Source organism: Dunckerocampus dactyliophorus, chromosome 19, assembly GCF_027744805.1.
Source record: "Dunckerocampus dactyliophorus isolate RoL2022-P2 chromosome 19, RoL_Ddac_1.1, whole genome shotgun sequence".
NCBI classification, from domain to species: Eukaryota; Metazoa; Chordata; class Actinopteri; order Syngnathiformes; family Syngnathidae; genus Dunckerocampus; species Dunckerocampus dactyliophorus.
Window position 1 is genome coordinate 2,965,173 of NC_072837.1, and position 18,507 is coordinate 2,983,679.

At 39.7% G+C, this 18,507-nt stretch overlaps 2 protein-coding genes across 6 annotated transcripts in view; both read right to left on the reverse strand.

Moving 5' to 3' along the window:
* Positions 1-801: 801 nt before the first annotated feature.
* LOC129172247 (G-protein coupled receptor 6) lies at positions 802-7,459 on the reverse strand. The gene is made up of 2 exons (XM_054761800.1): positions 5,902-7,459; positions 802-4,153 (listed from the first exon to the last, which is right to left on the reverse strand). Exon 2 carries the CDS (start codon positions 4,126-4,128, stop codon positions 3,133-3,135), a length of 996 nt encoding a protein of 331 aa, XP_054617775.1. The 5' UTR covers positions 4,129-4,153; positions 5,902-7,459; the 3' UTR covers positions 802-3,132.
* Positions 7,460-12,897: 5,438 nt separating this feature from the next.
* Positions 12,898-18,507, reverse strand: part of fig4a (FIG4 phosphoinositide 5-phosphatase a) — a 45,357-nt gene continuing 39,747 nt past the window's right edge. For 3 of the 5 annotated variants that reach the window (XM_054761919.1, XM_054761917.1, XM_054761918.1), the window contains one exon: positions 12,898-14,056. In XM_054761919.1, coding sequence (XP_054617894.1) covers positions 13,879-14,056 — 178 coding nt within the window. In that variant the 3' untranslated portion in view covers positions 12,898-13,878. The remainder of the gene's footprint in view (positions 14,057-18,507) is intronic. The other 2 variants (XM_054761915.1, XM_054761916.1) reach the window with 2 other exon arrangements.

Consider the following 18,507-nt stretch of genomic DNA (forward strand, 5'->3'; position numbering starts at 1 on the left):
TTTGTTAATGTTCTGGTAAAACAAGCATATTCGCTTTGTTTGGGTTTAAAATAAGCTCTGAAAATAAATGTTACAAAAATGAGTAGCTCTTGGCCATTTTCCTTTTGTAAAAGTAGCTCTCACAAGGAAAAACGTTGGTGACCCCTGCTTTAGAACCTCCTGAAGATCCAACAGTGCAAAATGTAAATGTTTGCAACTTTCCAACTGGCTTTAAAGTATTTAATATAAAAATTTGTTCTTTTTAAATCCGTGGATTTAAAGATATTTTGTGTTCCTTGTTGCACAAAGGCGGAGGGTTTTTACTCGTCTTTTGGCGGCTTTGTAGGAAAAAGCAAAAGATCTCCCGTCTGGCTGGGTCACACACATTCACTAACACGTGCTTGCCTGCCTGCTTGCCGCCTCAGGGAGTCATTATGGCAGATGAAGACGGGAGATGAGGCGTCACTTATAACAAACATTTTCATTTCCTGCACAGTGCAGAGTACACAACAACCAGTAAATGAATGCATGGGTGCTGAGGAAAGAAAGTTTCCTAGAGAGGAGGCTTCATCATGAGGATATATTGGATGTGTGATGGAGATGGCACGTTTACGCGGATGTCACGTGCGCACCCACACATGCACGCAAACACCATTCAAATTTGTCTGGGTGTAAATTGAAGCTATTTCGCAGGACAAGCACTTTGCTACCCTCAATATGCCATTCATTAGCCTCCTCAAACAGACCCACCTGCACTCAGGCCAGGTGGACGCCAGAGAAATAAGGCATCGGACACCAGTTGCATATATGTATATATATTTTTTATTTAACATTTTTAGTGCTTTACTTTTTTTTTCCTCTGGTAGAAAACACACAGCAAAGACAAAAAAAAACAAATACAAAATAGAAAAATGGCACACAGTTCACAATACAATAAGGGCTGTACAATACAATACTGCTTTGGCATTTCCAAATAAAAACAATAAACAAAACACAGAATAAAGTGCAAGTTTTCCCATTCCTTTTCTCTGTTAGGTACATTCACAGGTTGTTTTTTTTTTTTTTCCACAGACCTTTCTTGTTCACAGCGTTTCTCCCTCCAGAATGTTTGCTGACACGTTAAAGTGCAGATACCGAATGGGTACCACTTTACATACAGAGGAGAAAGAGTTTTGTGGGTATATATGTTTTAAGAAAAACATAAAAGAGAATTAAGTTGTAATACTATGAGGAAAAAAAAGCCATAATGTTACAAGAATACATTTTTTTAAATTGTAAAACTTGTACTGTTCTTCTGAAAAGAAAGAAGAATGATAAAATTACGAAGAACATCGCGAGGTAATGGAGGTAAAAAAAATCACAAGAGACTGAAAAGTCGTAATTTGCAAGACAATAAAGACACTATTTTTTAAAAATATGGGAAACCTGTTAAATTGCTCTTAGACAACTACAACCTGAAACAGTTGGAATGTTAAAATAGCTGCATTTTTGCGAGAAAATGTCGCAATATTGTGAAACTTTACCATAACAAATCAAGTCTTGAAACATGATGAGTCCCATAACATTATGACGTAATCTCGAAACGTTACGACTTTTCTTGTAACGTATCTACTCGAAACGTAACTTCAGTCTCGTAACATCACCGCTTCAATCTCACAACATTACGACTCAGTCTCAAACAATTACGACTTTTCTTGTAACGTTTTGGGGAAATTGTTACGAGTATTTACTTGCAGCATGACAGCGTCCATCTCGTAACATTACAAATTTAATCTCGCAGGGTTAATAACGTCTTTCATTTCGCAAGAAAACAACTCTCTCTCGCAACATTGGAACTTTTCCGGCAAGACTACAAATATTTCGTTGAAACGTTATGACTTAAACTCTTCACATTCCGACTTTTCTTGTAACGTTATGAGTAGATTGTAAATTTACTCAATTTATAAAGTAAATTTACTCACAACATTCAGACTTCAATCTCGCACTGTTACCACTTTATTCTTCTAAGAACAAAAGGCTTATCCTCAAAATAAATCTTACAATACTACAACTTTAACGTCATAACATTGCGACTTTCCGGGCAAAATTCCAAATGTTTCGATAAAAGGCTTTTCGCTCGTAACCATACAGCTTTAAAGGTTAACTGCGCGTTTTTTTGGAATTTTGCCCATCATCCACAATCCCTATGTGACATGAACACACATCTTTGTCTTTTCTGTGCGTTCTAAAGATATAAAAGCAGACAAAAAGAGGCATCAATGCATGTAATGGGACACACCTATTCGGACTAGAAAGCCCACAATTAAAACACCTCCAACAAGGTTTTATGGTTTTATATCCATGTTGTAACCATGTAGTAACATGGTACATTCATGATAACATGTAATACTTATAGTATTTAGCTGTATGGTGTGTGGCAAAGCTATACGCTAGCCAGCTAGTAGTTAGGCGGTGTGGTTTGCGAGGTGTCACTACGCCAGTAACGTAGTTCTTTGGCGTAACAATGTATGTTAATAACAATGATAATACCAAAGTTGCTGTAGCTCAGTTAACATGCAGGTCGCATTATTTGTAAATGGAGCGTTGCTGGCGGTTTTTGGAGGTTTTTTCCCGAAGTCTTTATCGGCGAAATAGGTGCGTCCCATCATGTGCATTCTTTGCGGCCTGTTTTTAGCTGTTTTATATCTTTAGAGTGCACAGAAAAGAGAAAGACGTGTCGATGTCTCACATAAGGATTGTGGATGATGGGCAAAATTGCAAAAAAAAGTGCAGTTTTCCTTTAACTTCACAACATTACAAGTTCATCTCACAACATTACGACTTTTCTTGTAACGTTATGAGTAAATTGTCGTCAATTTCAGAATACTTACTCGTAAACATTACCACATTAGTCTTCTGCCAGTAAAATTCAAATAAATTCAATCTTGTAACGCTACGACTTTAACGTCATAACATTCCAATTTTTGTCGGGCAACATTCCGACTTATTGTCACAGTGCTAATCAATGAATAAACCGTGGCCTGATTGTAAAGTGGTACCAGAGAATGCATGAGACAGGGCTTGTGTTGGTGAAGTCTTCACTGTGGACGAGAAGCAGAGAGTCAACAGTCACGTGATGCTTTGTTCTGCACGCCTTGAAGAGCACCGGCAGCTTCAGACCTCACTGGGCGACCTGGAGCGGTAGGCGGCGTTGGCCTGAAAGCAGCCACAAAGGAGAATGTAGATGGAGCGCTGGATCTCTGCGTTTCTGTAGGCGTAGATGATGGGGTTGATCATGGAGTTGTAGGTGGCCGGCAGCAGCGTGGCGTAAGTGTACACCGAAGGGTACTCCCGCTCGCCCACCAAGCAGTAGATGGCGAAGGGCAGCCAACTGGCGCCAAACGTTCCCAAGATGATGGCCAAGGTGGACACGCCCTTCTTGGTGGCGACGTAGTGCGAGGTGGCGAAGAAGTGCTGCTGCAGGGCGATCTGGTGGGCATGGCGGCAGACGATCTTGCAGATCTTGAAGTACAGGGTCAGCATGAGCACGAAGATGGCGAAGAAGGACACGGCCAGCAGCGTCACATTGCTGCGGGTCAAAGGCCGCACGATGCTGCAGGAGGCCGGCTCGTCCAGGCAGTTCCAGCCCAGGACCGGCAGCAGGCCCAGGAACAGGGACACCCCCCAGGTGCCCAGAAGCATCAGGTGCACGTACTGAAGGGTCTTCTCTGAGAAGTAGGTGAGGGCGTTGTAGAGGGAGAAGTAGCGGTCGACCGTGATGGCCAAGAGGCTGATGATGGACGCCGTGAAAGACGCCACCAGGAAGCCCACAGTCACAAGACTCACAGTCTGGGATGAGATCACGTACTGAAAGACGAAGTTGAGGATTAATCCCACGCCGGCCAGCAGGTCGGCCGTGGCCAGGCTCCCAATGAGCACAAACATGGGAGTCCTGAGCGTGGGCGTGTAGAAGATGATGGCCACCACGATGGCGTTCTCGCAAGCGATGACGGTGCCCGACATGCACAGCATGATGTCCCACGGGTTCACCGGGAACGCGAAGGGGGCGGTGGAGAACTCCAGGGTGCCGTTGTGTTCCGGCATCTCCGCCTCCATCCACGGGAGAGCTTCCACAGCCGAGGAGTCATTTGCCGCCAGCGAGTCGTTCATATCGCCACGCCGGCTTCTCTCGCTCCTGCAGAAGCAACCAGAAGAGACTGACTCAGCAAAAATGCAAAATGGTGACGCTACCGGGCAAAAAGAGCATGTGTGTGAAACCCATAATATTGCTTTTGTAGATTTTTTTTGTCTTTGTAGCTCATCATGAACGCCCGTCGTCCTATTTGATGCAAGGTAGCACTGCTATGCAATGCTTGTCTCTCAACATTCACATAACCGAGGTTTTTCATCTACAATAGCAATCACACATCATTAGTGCGGGTGCCTGTCTCTCAGAAATCATGTGACACACTAACCCTGCAGAATGACAGTCTCTCGGGATTAACACAACACATATTTTTGACCGTAGAGATGAATAATCTCTCAGCATTTACGGCAGGGGTGTCAAACTCATGCCATGGAGGGCTGAGACACTGCAGGTTTTCTTTCCAGCCAACAACTTCAGTTTGAGGGGAAGGAGCTCATCAATTAAATCACCTGCTGAAGAAACTGGTTGGAATGTCATTAGAGTGGGCGATTGCCTCTCAGCATTCACAGAACCAAAACTCCCTGAGACACGATTACATTACAAAATGCTCGTTTTTCAGCATTAACACGAGACATATTGTATTTTGAAGCAACTTACTACAGCGAATACTTGTCTTTCATCCGTCCATCCGTTTTCTATGCCGCTTATAGTCACTAGGGTCGTGGGGGTACACTGGAGCTTATCCCAGCTGACTTAAAACATGACGTACTGTAACGTTTGTCATTCAGCATTCACATGACACATACCTCGAACACACTTCACTTTACCGCAGAGGTGTCAAACTCAAGGGCCGGGTGCCGGATTCGGCCCGCCATATCATATTATGTGGCCCGCAAAAGCCTGGAAATAACGCACACTTATTTTATATTGTTATTTTAAAAAATATTTCCATATATTTTCTTGTTTTTATTTTTTTAACTCTTTGAATATATTTTTATTCTTTTATATATTATTGCAAAAATATATATATATATTTTAACTTATTTAAATATATTATAGAGTAAAAAATATTTTAAAATATATTAAAAAAATGAGTTGGTACAACAATACAAAATGAAAATGATAATCATCAAAATGTTTCATAATATCATGAGGTGATCATATGGTTTCACAGTTACAGGGGGCTCTCTGAGGGAAACCAAAAGTGCGATCTGGCCCACAGTGAAACCGAGTTTTGACACCGCTACAGTGTGAGAGTGAATCCTTGTCTCTCACTAAATGTTTTTGGGGCAAAATAGCATCATAGCAGATGCTTGACTCTCTGCATCCACAATATACTGTATATCATTACTCTGGATGCTTGTCTCTCAGCATTCAGTGTGCACCATTACCCAACACATATAAAATGAGAAGAATCCTGGTCTCTCAGCATTCACGCAATAAATATTTTTGACACGTGACACTATTAATACGGATGATTGTCTCTGAGCATTTAGACAACAAACATAAAAACTCAATTCATGCAGAAATGCAGCATTCACGCCTCAGCTCAACCAATATATAGCATTAATTTATCACAAAAATCATTACACTTAAGTGAAAAAAGGGCATTCATGCATTGAAATCCACATGAAGAAGGCAAAAGTGTTTTTTAAAAGGAGGAATCCCCCTTTAAAAGTGTAAGGAGCTGTCAGTAGTGCTGAAACTGTATCACACTCGCTCCCATTCAAAGCACTTGGCGACTAACATCAGACAAATAAAAAGTAAAAAAATAAAAAAAAAAAGAGGCAGTTTACCTTCCTCCAGCGAGATGAGTTGAGGTTTGCGGGGAAGTGATGATCTCCCACCCGCCGCCCTCCTTCAGGCTTCCACGCAGAGGACGGCAGGTAGTGGCTGCTCTCAGGTGAAGCCCTTAATCTTGTGGCGCTTCCCACGCGTGGGACACACACCCAACAAGGCAGAGATGGTGTGAAGCATTGGCGAGGAGAGTGAGGAAAGTGACGGCGGTGTGAGGAGCGGCCGGAGGACGCCCAGAGGAGATAGCTTTAAACGGTCATGACGTCACGATGGGGAGGGGGAAGAGAAGAGGAGGAGGAGGAGGAGGAGGAGGAGGAGGAGGAGGAGGAGGGGCGTGCACGGAGCAGGGATGTTTCCACTCTTTTCAGACATCAGGACATTCACTCAAGAAGTATTGGATGATGCTTCATTCATTGGCCGGCCACTTCAATTTAAAAAAATACACAAAGAGTACTTTTTAACTAAAAATGTGAAATTAGCGCTGTAAATCTGTAGATTTTTGTCTAAATCTAAGATTCCCTAACAATTTTTGTATTTTATTTATTTGAACCAAATTTGCGATGAATCTAAAATTCCCCCAAAAAATCCTAATCGTAAAAAATAATAATTCAATGTCATTTTATTTGAACTACTACTTGCTCTGTAAATTTGCTATAAATCCCCATTAAAAAAAAATTATTAATTAACCAAATCATATACAGGTATTAAAAAAAAACAATTAGGGCTGAATTAAACAAAAATAAAAATAAAAATTTAAAAAAATCGAACAAAAAAAAATCCAGTACAGTAGTACCTCACATAACATAAACCTCCTTTTACATAAATTCCACTGAACATAAAGAATTTATGTAAAATTTTTGCTTCGTATTACAGAAGAAATTCTATATAACATAAAGCGTCAAGTCAGTGCAAGTCTTTTTTTTTTTTCAATCAACTTTGTTAATGCCTCAAATCGGTGCAAGTTCAGACTAACACTGACGCCTTCTGACGCATCACGCTCTCATTGGTTGATTATCGGGGCACCGCCTACGCTCTCATCTCAATGGCTGAGTTATACAGCACGTACGTGAGTTTGAGTGAGAGACAGGCTTGTCCCTTCAACCTCCTTCCTCTCCGTAGTCCCCCTTAAACTAACTTAAACAATTAAGTTACAAATAAAAATTTTGCACACAGCATTATCGTGTAGTGCGTGTGCGTTTGCCTGTGAGACCAGCTGACTCTTAGACTCTTTGAGTCGTGTTTCGACTCAGGCTAGTCCTCCTCCTCCTTCCTGCCTCCACTTGCATTCCTGATCAAGACATCTCGTGAACGGTAGGATTGTTTTTGTTTTTCAGTTTTATTCATTTACAGTAATCTTATTTATTACCTTATTTTATATTGGAATGTTACTCTACTATGTTTATGCTAACGTTTTCTTATATTTTCCCACCATATTTGGTGGACTTTGAATATTTTGAAGTGCCAAAGGGGTGAGTTTGGGAAGATCTTGGAACGGATTAGGCTATTTACATGTATTTTACGCTTCGTATAACATAAAATCCCTATAACATAAAGGTTCTCGGAATGGATTATTTATGTTGTAGGGGCGTCTATTGTATTAATCTTATTTGAGACAAATTTTCCTGGTAAAATTTGCTAAAAATTAGATTAAAGATTAAATTTAAAAAAATGAATTAAATGAAAATACAAGTAAAAAAATGTGTTATAATACTCCCCTCCTCCACAAAAAATCCTGACAAATCTATAAAATACAAAAAGAAACTAAATGCATGGCCAGAAGCTCTAATAGCCAACCTAATTTAATCTGGATGTGATGCTGCAATTTAAATGAAATATGGAAAACACATCCCATTTAACATTCAGGAGGTCAGGTGGTTTACAATCAGGTGGTGCAGATTTGAAAACATTTTGTTACCTGGGAGGACACTACACATGCTTTTCTTATTAAGTTCAACCGTGGCTGTCCTCATTCATGCAAAAGGTTATTCAGGTGCTCTTGATATTGTAGTTTGCAGTTCTGAAAAACTGAACTGCATCACATCGAGAAAAGGGACAAACTCTCCATATGAACCAAAGGATCAAATGTGATTTTTGATGCTGTGTTGTTAAAAAAACAAACCAACCCAAAATAAACGCAACTCGTGTATTGTATCTCATCCAATTTGTTCAAAAGCAGCTCAGTTAGTCGTGATAATTAAATTCTCCTCAGAATCATCATCATCATTATCATTATATTAGGAGGATGAGTGCGTTAAAAGTTGAATTAGCAATGCGCAGACAGACGCAAGGCGTCGTCCTATTTTAACCGGTTGGTCACGTGCTCACTTATAATAATAATAATAATAATAGCGTGTGATGTTGTCAGCCCAATGAGTGAAGCCCTCAGATGAACTAGGAGGCGGGCTGAAAAAGCACCATAGAAATACAGTATGGTAACCAGTTTTGGTTTCTAGGCAACAGTTGTTTGGACACCTGTTTCAGTGGCTCCGACGATGAGGAGGAGGAGGATAATGAGGGAGGGTTGTCTTCATCCATGCGCCCAAGTGGTCACATGAAGCGGCGAGTGACTCACTGGATAACACACAGAAAGAGCCAAAAACATTGCATTTTAAACCTGCTTCTCACTGTTTAGAAGAATGGAATCAATTTGAATCAGCACCAGAATAGGCTGGCATAAAGAGATGCAATTATTCATTTCCAACCCACGTGATGAGAGGCTTCTTAAGTGATGAGACACCCACCATTAGAGACAAACACATGTCCTTCCATTGGCACGGCGGGACTTCAAAAGCGCCAAACTATCTACACACTCACACACACATACATGCAGTACATACATACAGTACATACATACACTGAGTGAGTCACCACTTAACAACCCCCATTGCATTAAAGAAACCATATTTGGTAACTTAAAACGAAATGGAGACCACACACCTCCTGTTACTTCAATTTGATACAATTTTATCCATAGGAACTAATGGACATAATCTGTTTCAGGGTCAAACTGTTGCCATCGGAAAACCTTTGGCAACTGTACAAGTAACCTTTTAAGTCTTTTTTATAACCGTTTTTATCTTTCTGTGCCATACAAGCGTAAAAAGAAGTTAATCCCCATCACAAGACGAAAGAAAACGACTCAACCTTTAATGGTGCGTGACGTAGCGTTATACGAAGAGTTGGATTCACATTCTTAACTGTCAAAACAAGTGTAATGGAAGTTAGCTGTCACAAGATCTTGCGAGATCTTGACAAGATTCCTCGATCAGAAAAAAAAACTGTCTCGTGGGCACTTGACAATAAATAAATTAATTAATCACACAATAAATGAAAATGAATATCTGTTTTCCTCATCTCCCGCCTCCAAACAGGCTGGAAGAGGGTTCACTCTGTACACTGGTTTCAGCACCTTGGCGCATTTGTTCCATACAACAACCGCGTGAACAAAGTGAGCCCTTTTGTCAGTCTTACAGTCTCTTTGTCTCAGTGGGTGGAGGCGGAGCCGCTACCATACACACAGAGTGTGGAAGAGTGTAGCATCGAGAGGAGTAATGCAAGGTAATGTGGATTGCCATATATTATCATATATTTTTTCTATTGTACTTTTCTTAAAAGTAAATTTAAAATCTCATATCGTTCTCGTGTATCGTCTCGTTACTGCGATGACTTTCGTGGTGCCATCATAAAAAAGCCCACCTGCCCATAGTCTGATGGCGTGTGACATACTATAGCGTTCAAGAACTTTACATTCTTAACTCATATTGCAAAAAGAAGTTAGCCTCCTTTATGGTAATATGTCAAAAATATCCTACTCGTATAGGACAGCAAAACTTGTGGAAGAATTCCAGACCCGACCGCAATGAATTAATTTCCACAATACAGGATTCAAAGTTAATAAATGGAATATTTCCTTAGAGCATAGAAAACCTGTTCATGACTTTCTAAACAGCCCTGTAAAATGAAAAAACACAGCTATAGTCACCTTTACAATCCTATTATTCATTGTTTACAACACACTTATGCGGCAGGGACTCGAGACGGCAAACTAGCGACCTAGCCAGTTAGCCCCAAATTTATGTCTTCTAAACTTAAGCCAAAAACGTACCACTTCCACACGGAATGGGAGCACTTTTTTCACTCTATCATATCGGACATGCTATGGCTGACTTCATGCAGTGTTAAGGTAATGTAAGGTAAGGTAATGTCTTAATGTTTTGTGCCATTACTGCTGCCTATTGACCAGAATACTGCATATCACTTGTATTTCAATATGTTTTGACTAATAAAAGATCATAGTCTACCACGAAACAGCAATAATTTATGAATTAATTTGTGAACAAACCATGATATAGCAAGGGACGACTGTAAATGAATGTAAGCTTCCCAAAATGGTAGACAACCTGCCTCCAAGAAAAGCACGTGTGGCCTGAAATGGGTTGCAGTTCAGCGAGTTAAAAGTGGAACGTAACGTCTGCACGGTGATTGCAGCAGGTTAAAAAGGATGATTGCCGACCAACACGCGCACTCAGACGAGAGATACACAAACAAAAAGGGGTACAATTTGACAAATGTGTTTGACCTCCCCACAGGTGCTTAAAAAAAGCCTAAGCCACTTAAATTTATGTTGAATGTAATTGCAATTAGCGTGGTTGCAGTAGTGAAAAACTGCACTTAATGCAAACACAGTAATAAACCTTCATGTGTTAGCTCTCAAACAGTGCAGGTGCACAAGTGTAATTTCCCTTTCTTTCCAGAAAACGTTCCTTATTTTCTGATGCACCTGTTGACAGGTATGCTCAGCAACCTGAGACAGGAAACAATAGTAAACTTTCAGAAAGACCTGCGTCACGACTCCCGTCACCTCCCCCCCTCTCGCCAGTGGAGCAGCTGAGGGATTATCCCCTGCTTTAAATACCTGCTGCACATGTCAAACTCCCAGGTCACAGGCCGAGTGTTTGCTCAAGGCGAAGAGCAACTTCCGTCTGTCATTTCCTCCTTCGACAGGTGTGCTGACTGAGAGCAGACGGACTTCCTCCATCAAAGTGTTTTTAAAGATCTGGAACAGATAACCTTCCTGCATCACCAACATCAACACCAGAACGTATTTAAAAAGGCAACACGCACACATTCATGTTAAAGTGTGAAAACATTAGCTGTAGTTCTACTGGGATCCAGCAAGAACGGTATCAAAAATTCTACCTTTCCAAAGATAATATTGCTCAATTTATTTGTCAATAAATATGTAATATTACAAGAGAAAAAGTTGTTTGTCATGACTCCCGCAGGGACAGACATTTTTTCACACACACCCCATTCTGGCATACTATTGAGAACCTGATTTTTATTTATTCATCTGTATAAATTGCTGGCATCACTTTTGGACAAGCATGAATAAAGACATTAAGAAACATCAAGAAATGTTGTGAATAGTCCCCCTGCCTCTCATGCCCCTTTCTAAATGTTGTTGTTAATCATGACTTGACTTGACTTCATTCTGTCTCTTATGCTCCCTCCAGGGCTTCCGTACCACTTCTGTCCCTCACAGTGTGGTTGGGATTGACGAGGGTGCAATAGAGAACAGAGGGGAAGGTGTTTATTTTCCTGTTTTCTTCAGAAAAATACAGAAAACTGTCCACTGAGTGGTGCTTTTTTCTTGGCCTACACACAAAAAAGCCAGTTACGCAAGGAAGAAAATGTTTTGCTACAAGAAAACAGCTGGAATTTCGGAAATAGTCATACTGTTACGGAAAAGTAGTGAAAGTGCTGCTATGGGAAACAAAGTAACAATGGCAGCTATAGCAGCATAGTAGCAAAACATGTTTTTAATGTTACATACAGACGTGTGGACTCAAGACAATTTGGATGACTTTGGACTCGTATTGACAATATCATCATAGACTTGCAACTCGACTTGGACTTTGACATCACTGACTCGGTACTTGACTCAGACTTTAGTCTGATGACTTGAAAATTCTTGACATTTTTGCTGAGTAAAATTAGTCCCCATTCAAAGTATTCAACATGATCACATTTCTGTGCACTGACTAAATCCTAAACGCTATGTCAGCACTCCTTTTCTGTGACTCTGTCTTGTCACACTGGACATATTTCAAAAATAAAACAATTCAAAATGCATTCATTGTATTTGTCAAAATAAAATGAAATTACATTTTATTTGGTAAACACTAAACAGTGCTTATGACTTGTAAGGACTAAAAAATGTCAAGCCTATGACACCAGACTTCACCTGTGCTGTCTTGACTTGAAACTTGTTATTAAAGAGTCGATCCTAACTTGAGACTTCCAAAACACTGACTTTTTTCCACCCTCGGTTAGGCAACTATTGTCATAAAAGTCCAAGAAAAATGGTATGAAGTTGCGGGACTTTTTTTTTGTATGTAACGAAATATAGTTGGAATATTACAAAAAAAAAGTTGAAATGTTGGGGAATACAGTTGTAATATTACGAGCAAAAAAGAAAATAGTGTTATGTCCTGGGAATGTTGTCGCTAATTATGAAAAAGTTGTAATAATAAAAAAAAATTGTGTTATGCACATAAAAAAAAGTTGTAATGTTACATGGAATTTTTTTTCAATATTACAAGAAACAAGACTCTCGTGTTAGATAACACAAGTCCTGTAACAAGGTGTCAAACTCAAGTCCCGGGGGCCAGACTCGGCCCTCCATATCATTTTACATGGCCTGGAAATAATGCGTGTCAAAAAGACACTTTAAAATTATGGCATTTATTTTAAATGTTACTTTAAATTTTTTTTATTCAATTTAAAAAAAAATGTGAATACATATTTTTACATTTGTTATTTTTATTATTTTTTATTTGTTTTTAAATATAAATTAAAAAAATAAATAATGTAACTAAATAATATCATGAGACGGTTTTACACTAATATGGCCTCACAGTTAGAGGCAGGTCCTCTAAGGCCAACCAGAACTGTGACGCCCCTGTCCTGTAGATCATGATAATGAATAATAGATGATTGGGGTAACCATGGCAACAACAGAGCTACTATTCTTATTACGAGCCAATGTACCATTCTTTAATTTGAAGCTGTTGCTTTTACATATTGTTACTTTATAAATATGCCATTGCACATTTCATTGATAACATGAGTCCATTTTGGCGCAGAAAATAAAGTACATGCTAAAACTTTGACATATTGTTGCTTTCATTCAGGTTCAGCTTAAAAATGGCAAATGTACTTACATTTCTTATCTGCATCCGTTGGTGTGAAACTGTGAATTACAACACTCTCCATCACATGCTGGCGGCAGGCACGGACCCCTCCCCTCGTGTCGTCAGGCTCACGAGGCTCAGAGGGAGCGAGCGGTGGTCAGTCGGCGTGCGCGTGTGTTCCAAGTGCCGCTCTTCAGCACATTTGCCATCTTTTCTGACACCTGAGACTGAAAAGGAAACTGACATAACGACAAAGTGTGACACTCAGACAGAGGAGAGAAACTCAAAGGACATAACAAGAGATTTCTTGAAGGGTACTGTAGGCAATAAAATGAAATAGGACCTCTTATGTGCAGCACATATACAATTTGTCATGCTCATGTTTAATTTAGAAGTGCTAGAATCAGCAGAAAAAAAAGAAATGCATGAAGACACAAAACAAAAACCTACATTTCAACAAAATGCAAATAGAAAATAAAACATACATTTATAAGTTAATGCTACTTAAAACAAAGATTTGCATAATAAAAGTCATTTACATCTTTGAAATATACATCAATATACATATTTTTGTTTAAAAAAACAAAACATGTGACGGCAATTAAAACACCAAGTAACAAACCCCCCAAATTTAAAAAAGGTTCCAAATAACAGTAATTAAGTCCAGAAGCAGGACATATAGATTAGTTCACTCAATAAAAGTCTAAGTAGTTTTAAAAAAAGACATGTCTTGGCTGGCGAAACATCACATCCCCCCCTCTCAAGAGTTCTTGTGATGCTTCACATGTATCTGTTCTTGACGTACTCCCTGTACATCAACGTGTCCTCCCGACATAAAGGCCTCACGTGACCTTGGCCCGCCATCACGTGGCTCTCAAAGATGTCACGGCTGTCCCGGTCTACCTGCGGTGGGGACGTGGCATAGACACTGTCCTCTGGGAAGCTGGAAACAGGCTCCCTTAATGGGCAGGAGGGAGAAAAAGCAACCAATGAAACCACTTAAATGGCCTGAAGATACTCTAGGTAGTGAATGTGTGTGCTATGTAAAAGCCAGAGTGTGATCGGCCAGCAAGAAATAAATAATTAATAGAATGATAAATAATCATAAATAATCTATCACGACGTATAAAATAAATAAAATACATACATATACAGTATGAATAAATAGAACATAAATAGTAAAATAATAAATAAACAACCCTCACTCCATCACGGTTCATCTTTCATGGCCTCGCTGTTTTTTTAAATTTATTTACAGCGTATGAACATGCATTGTCTTCCGCGTCCTTATTGGCCAAGGGAGAACTCGCCGATTGTCTTCTGCGTCCTGATTGGCTGTAGACTATTGTCTGCCCGTTTCCTGTTGTGTGATCGCTAGCAAACAGCTTGCAGACTCTGAAGTCTGTATGTTTGCACATTTTCTCTCCGGCAAAACCCGCATTGTCGACAAAACGTTCTGCACCCAAACAGCAGAGAAAGCCAACCATCGCACAAAACGTTTGACTTCTGGACAAGCTGAAGGAAGGTAGAGGTTATGCGGCTGCAGGGCGTTATTGCGGAATCTTCGGTTCGAGGAGGAGAACGAGGGAAAACAAGGATACAAAAACGCATCAGCTGCGCAGCGCCAGGACAAAGAGGCAAGCGCGGTCAGGTGAGTAAAATACGCGTGAGCCACTTAATCATTTCTTAGGTTGACCATCAAAATTCAAAGTAAGGTTTGAACTTTGAGAGTGTTTAAACAAAAGAGAACTGCGAGAAAAAGTTAATGCCTGTCTGAGAAAAGCGTATGAAGTGTATGGTGAGGGGTTTTAATAGCCCAACATATATAATCATTGTAAAAAAATGAAGTTTGCTACTTCGCGGATTTCACTTATTGCGGGCCATTTTGGGCACCTGTCCCCCGCGATAAACAAAGGAACACTGAAATACTAAAATATAAAAATATGAATAATAGAAATGCTTAAAAACAAAAAGAACATGAGTCCAGTAAAAAGCATGTCTGTTATGCAAAAAATAAAAAGAATGCATACATATATAAACATACAGTATATGCTTTTGATTGGACTGTGAACAATTATATATATACTGTATATAGATACAATAATAAAATACATCAAATGAACTATGAATAAGCTACACAGAAATATCTCAACAACTACAAAATCCATTAACAAAACTGATTACATTTTTTTTTACATATATGAAACTAATAATAAAATACTGTATATACTAAAAAAAAGAGTGACAAATCATATAATTTTATACAGTGAACTCTCAGAATCTCAATGGTTCAGGTGGTCGAATGACTCAGAATTTGTCTTAAAACAATCAAGGACAATAAAGTCCAATAGTCAAACCCAAATGAAAAAGAGGCGAGAGGCGAAAAAATGTCATCCAGTTCCGATAAAACTGCTTGTTTTTGGCCTGTTGAAACAAAACCTGAAAGTGACGCAGCCGATTGATCCAATCATCCCCGTGCTTGGGAGTGTGGAGATTACATAACTCGTGAATTCATCTGCTTTGACAAGGTTAGCTGCCTCCAGCATCATTACAACCGTTTCTTTTTTGACATTTCACAGGTTTATGTTTTGTTTTTGGTGTGACGCTGAGAGGGAAAAGGTTACATTGTTCCAAATCAATATGTGATTATGCGCCCGCTCACTGCTTACTCGCTTGACTGCTCTGACTGGTGTTCAGGTGAAGCGCTTGATTTGGCAACCCTATAGATTTTTATTAAAATGATATCTCAATCAAGATTGGTGAGGTTGCCGAGGTACAAGGTGAAATCAGTCGATGGAAAGTCTCACCTGATCCCATTCACAATTACAGATTTTGATCAAAACAAGAACCCATGTTCCTTATGAGGACAGCGAGTACGGAAAATGGATGGATAGACAGATTTTGGAGAATAAACAAGCTGGCCAAAGTCACTGTGATCAGAGGTCAAATCACTGTCACCATCCTCCCTTTTAAGTTCTCTGCCGGGCTTTCATTTGATCGTCTTCAAACTTTTAGGCCTCTTTGTCCTATATTAAAGCAAGAACCCTGTTGATTTTGAATGATCTATGACAGAATGTGATGTCAAAAAAACTAAATACACTCATCCTTCGCTACATCCCGTTCGAACATTGCTCCCTCACTCTACCACGTTTTTTTAAACATTAATTAATACATTATCGTGGATTCGTGGTTGACTACGGCCTGTTATTAGTACAAAAAAAGTGCATATTTAAGCAAATTGTACATATTTTTTGTCCAAATTAAGCATTTTCAAGCATTACGCGGCTAAATGCACCATAGCTTGTGAATGTAGTATTCTACATTCACCACTAGGTGTTATTAGTATAGTGATTGTTCGGTGAGGCCATCACCAAAGCACCAGATTTGAACAACGGGCTTTTATTGCAGGTTTAAATGATCTCAGAACAGGCACAATAATCATAATAATAATAATAATAATAACACGGGTTACTGTTAAAACTCAATTCCGAACCCCCGATGTCACTTTCGGTCCACCGCCGATTCTGCTCCCCTACAAGGTAAACTGTCTTAAATGGCTTTTTTCTCAGATTATATCTAATGTATTGGGTAATACCAATGTGAAGGTGACTCTATGGGTGCTATTTCATGTCTAAATGGCTCTAATAATGTTAAAAACATATTCAGAAGATCATGAACAGGTTTTCTATGTTGTAACATTTATAAAGATCAAATCGTACTTTGCGGAAATTCAGTTATCGAGGGATTACTGTACAGTTGTATTGCTGTACAGTTGTATGTTATCTTTATAGCGGCCCACAAATACGTTCCTCCAGTTTTAAAGGAATTTTTGTTCTATGTCAAAACAAGAACCCTCAGGTTTCTGGGGGACAACCCACCAAAGATGGTGTACAAAGCTAAGGTAAATGGTCAAATGAATGAGGTACGCACAGCTTCCATTCAATCTTCAGACTTCTGTGTCCTATAGCAAAGAAAGAAGCCCGATGATTTTGAATGACCATTAGGGATTTTGGAAAATGACCCAACTAAGACGGCTGGAAGAGGCAAGAGCACAGTTTTCAAATGATCTTCTTAAAGCTTCTGGGGCCTATACCAAAGGAAGAACCCAATTGAGCTTGACAGAATTTTTGACCGAGGACAGCCGAGGTATCTAATGTCAAAGGTCAAAGCCAAATCCACCCATAAAACAATTTCAAAGGGTTTTACTTTTCCTCACGTTTGGACAATTGCAGCTCCCTTTATTTTGGCCTTGACCAGTCTCCCATTCGCAGACTTCATCTGCTCTAAAACGCAGCTGCTTGCCTGCTCAAAGCAAAAAAGCTAGCAGTGTCACAAGACACCCAACTCACGAGACCGGGTCCATGAGAACAAGATGAGACGAGATTTTAACATTCATTTTCAGAAAAGTACAAAGAAAAGTCACAGAGTCACGGAGCTGTACAGGTGTGTTTTGAAATGTTTACTGCCCCACAAATTGATGCTTCACCACATTACTGTCAACATTTTTTGAGACCAAATAAACCACTGTTATGATATTTTGCATTATTTCCTTTAATATGTCATCTTTGCCATTTGTGACATGCTGTATTTTCTTTGGCAATTTGTACTCTGTCAAACATTTGCAGCATTTCAAGAAATGTTGTCTTTCCAACTGTACTAAAGAGCAGCATTTCTTTTGCAATGATTTTCTGTGAACGCTCAGCATTTTACGCTGTTCCGTTTGTATTTACTTGGCCAACCAAGCGTCTCGGTGAGTGATTGAGTGACTGTCAGAACGAAGGCTCTGCATCTCGATGTGTAGTTTTTTTTTTACCAGATGGGACATCTGCCTAAATGGGCTACCCCCTTCTTATTTATCTGATTTGCTGATTTTGCAAGCGGTATAGAAAATGCATCTGGGATTTTATTTGATCCATTTCATTCATGCAACAAAAAAATTGTGGACTTCATAATCAATAACGAAATCCCCAACAAACAAAGATATAATAACCCCTGCCCCAATGAGGCGTCACCCTCTCTGAAGGGGGTGTGGGCACGAGTGAAAGCATGTTTTGGGTGCTATAAGAGTGTCTTAAAATAGTACTGTTGCACAACACACACATGTGGGAACGTGTGTACCTCAGACAATAGAAGAAGTGGCGTCATGAAGAAAGGTGGAAAGAGGCTGAATGAGGAAGGGAAGCTGAGTGGCTGAGGCGTCCACGTGCACAAAAAACCTTTGACTGTAAAAATTAAAGCAGCAACTCTGCTGTTCTTCACATGACCTTCTACTAACTATTCTACCTCAAAGTCCCATCGCAAAGAGTGGTTAAAGACTTCCAATGAATGTCTTGTGTTTGCATTCAGCACTGGTTGGAACTTCATCTTCGCTTAGCCTTGATGATGATGAAGTGCTAACCTTGAGTGGAG

Coding starts and splice junctions, on each gene's coding strand:
- LOC129172247 (XM_054761800.1), bottom strand. CDS start 4,128: ATGAACGACTCGCTGGCGGCAAATGACTCCTCGGCTGTGGAAGCTCTC.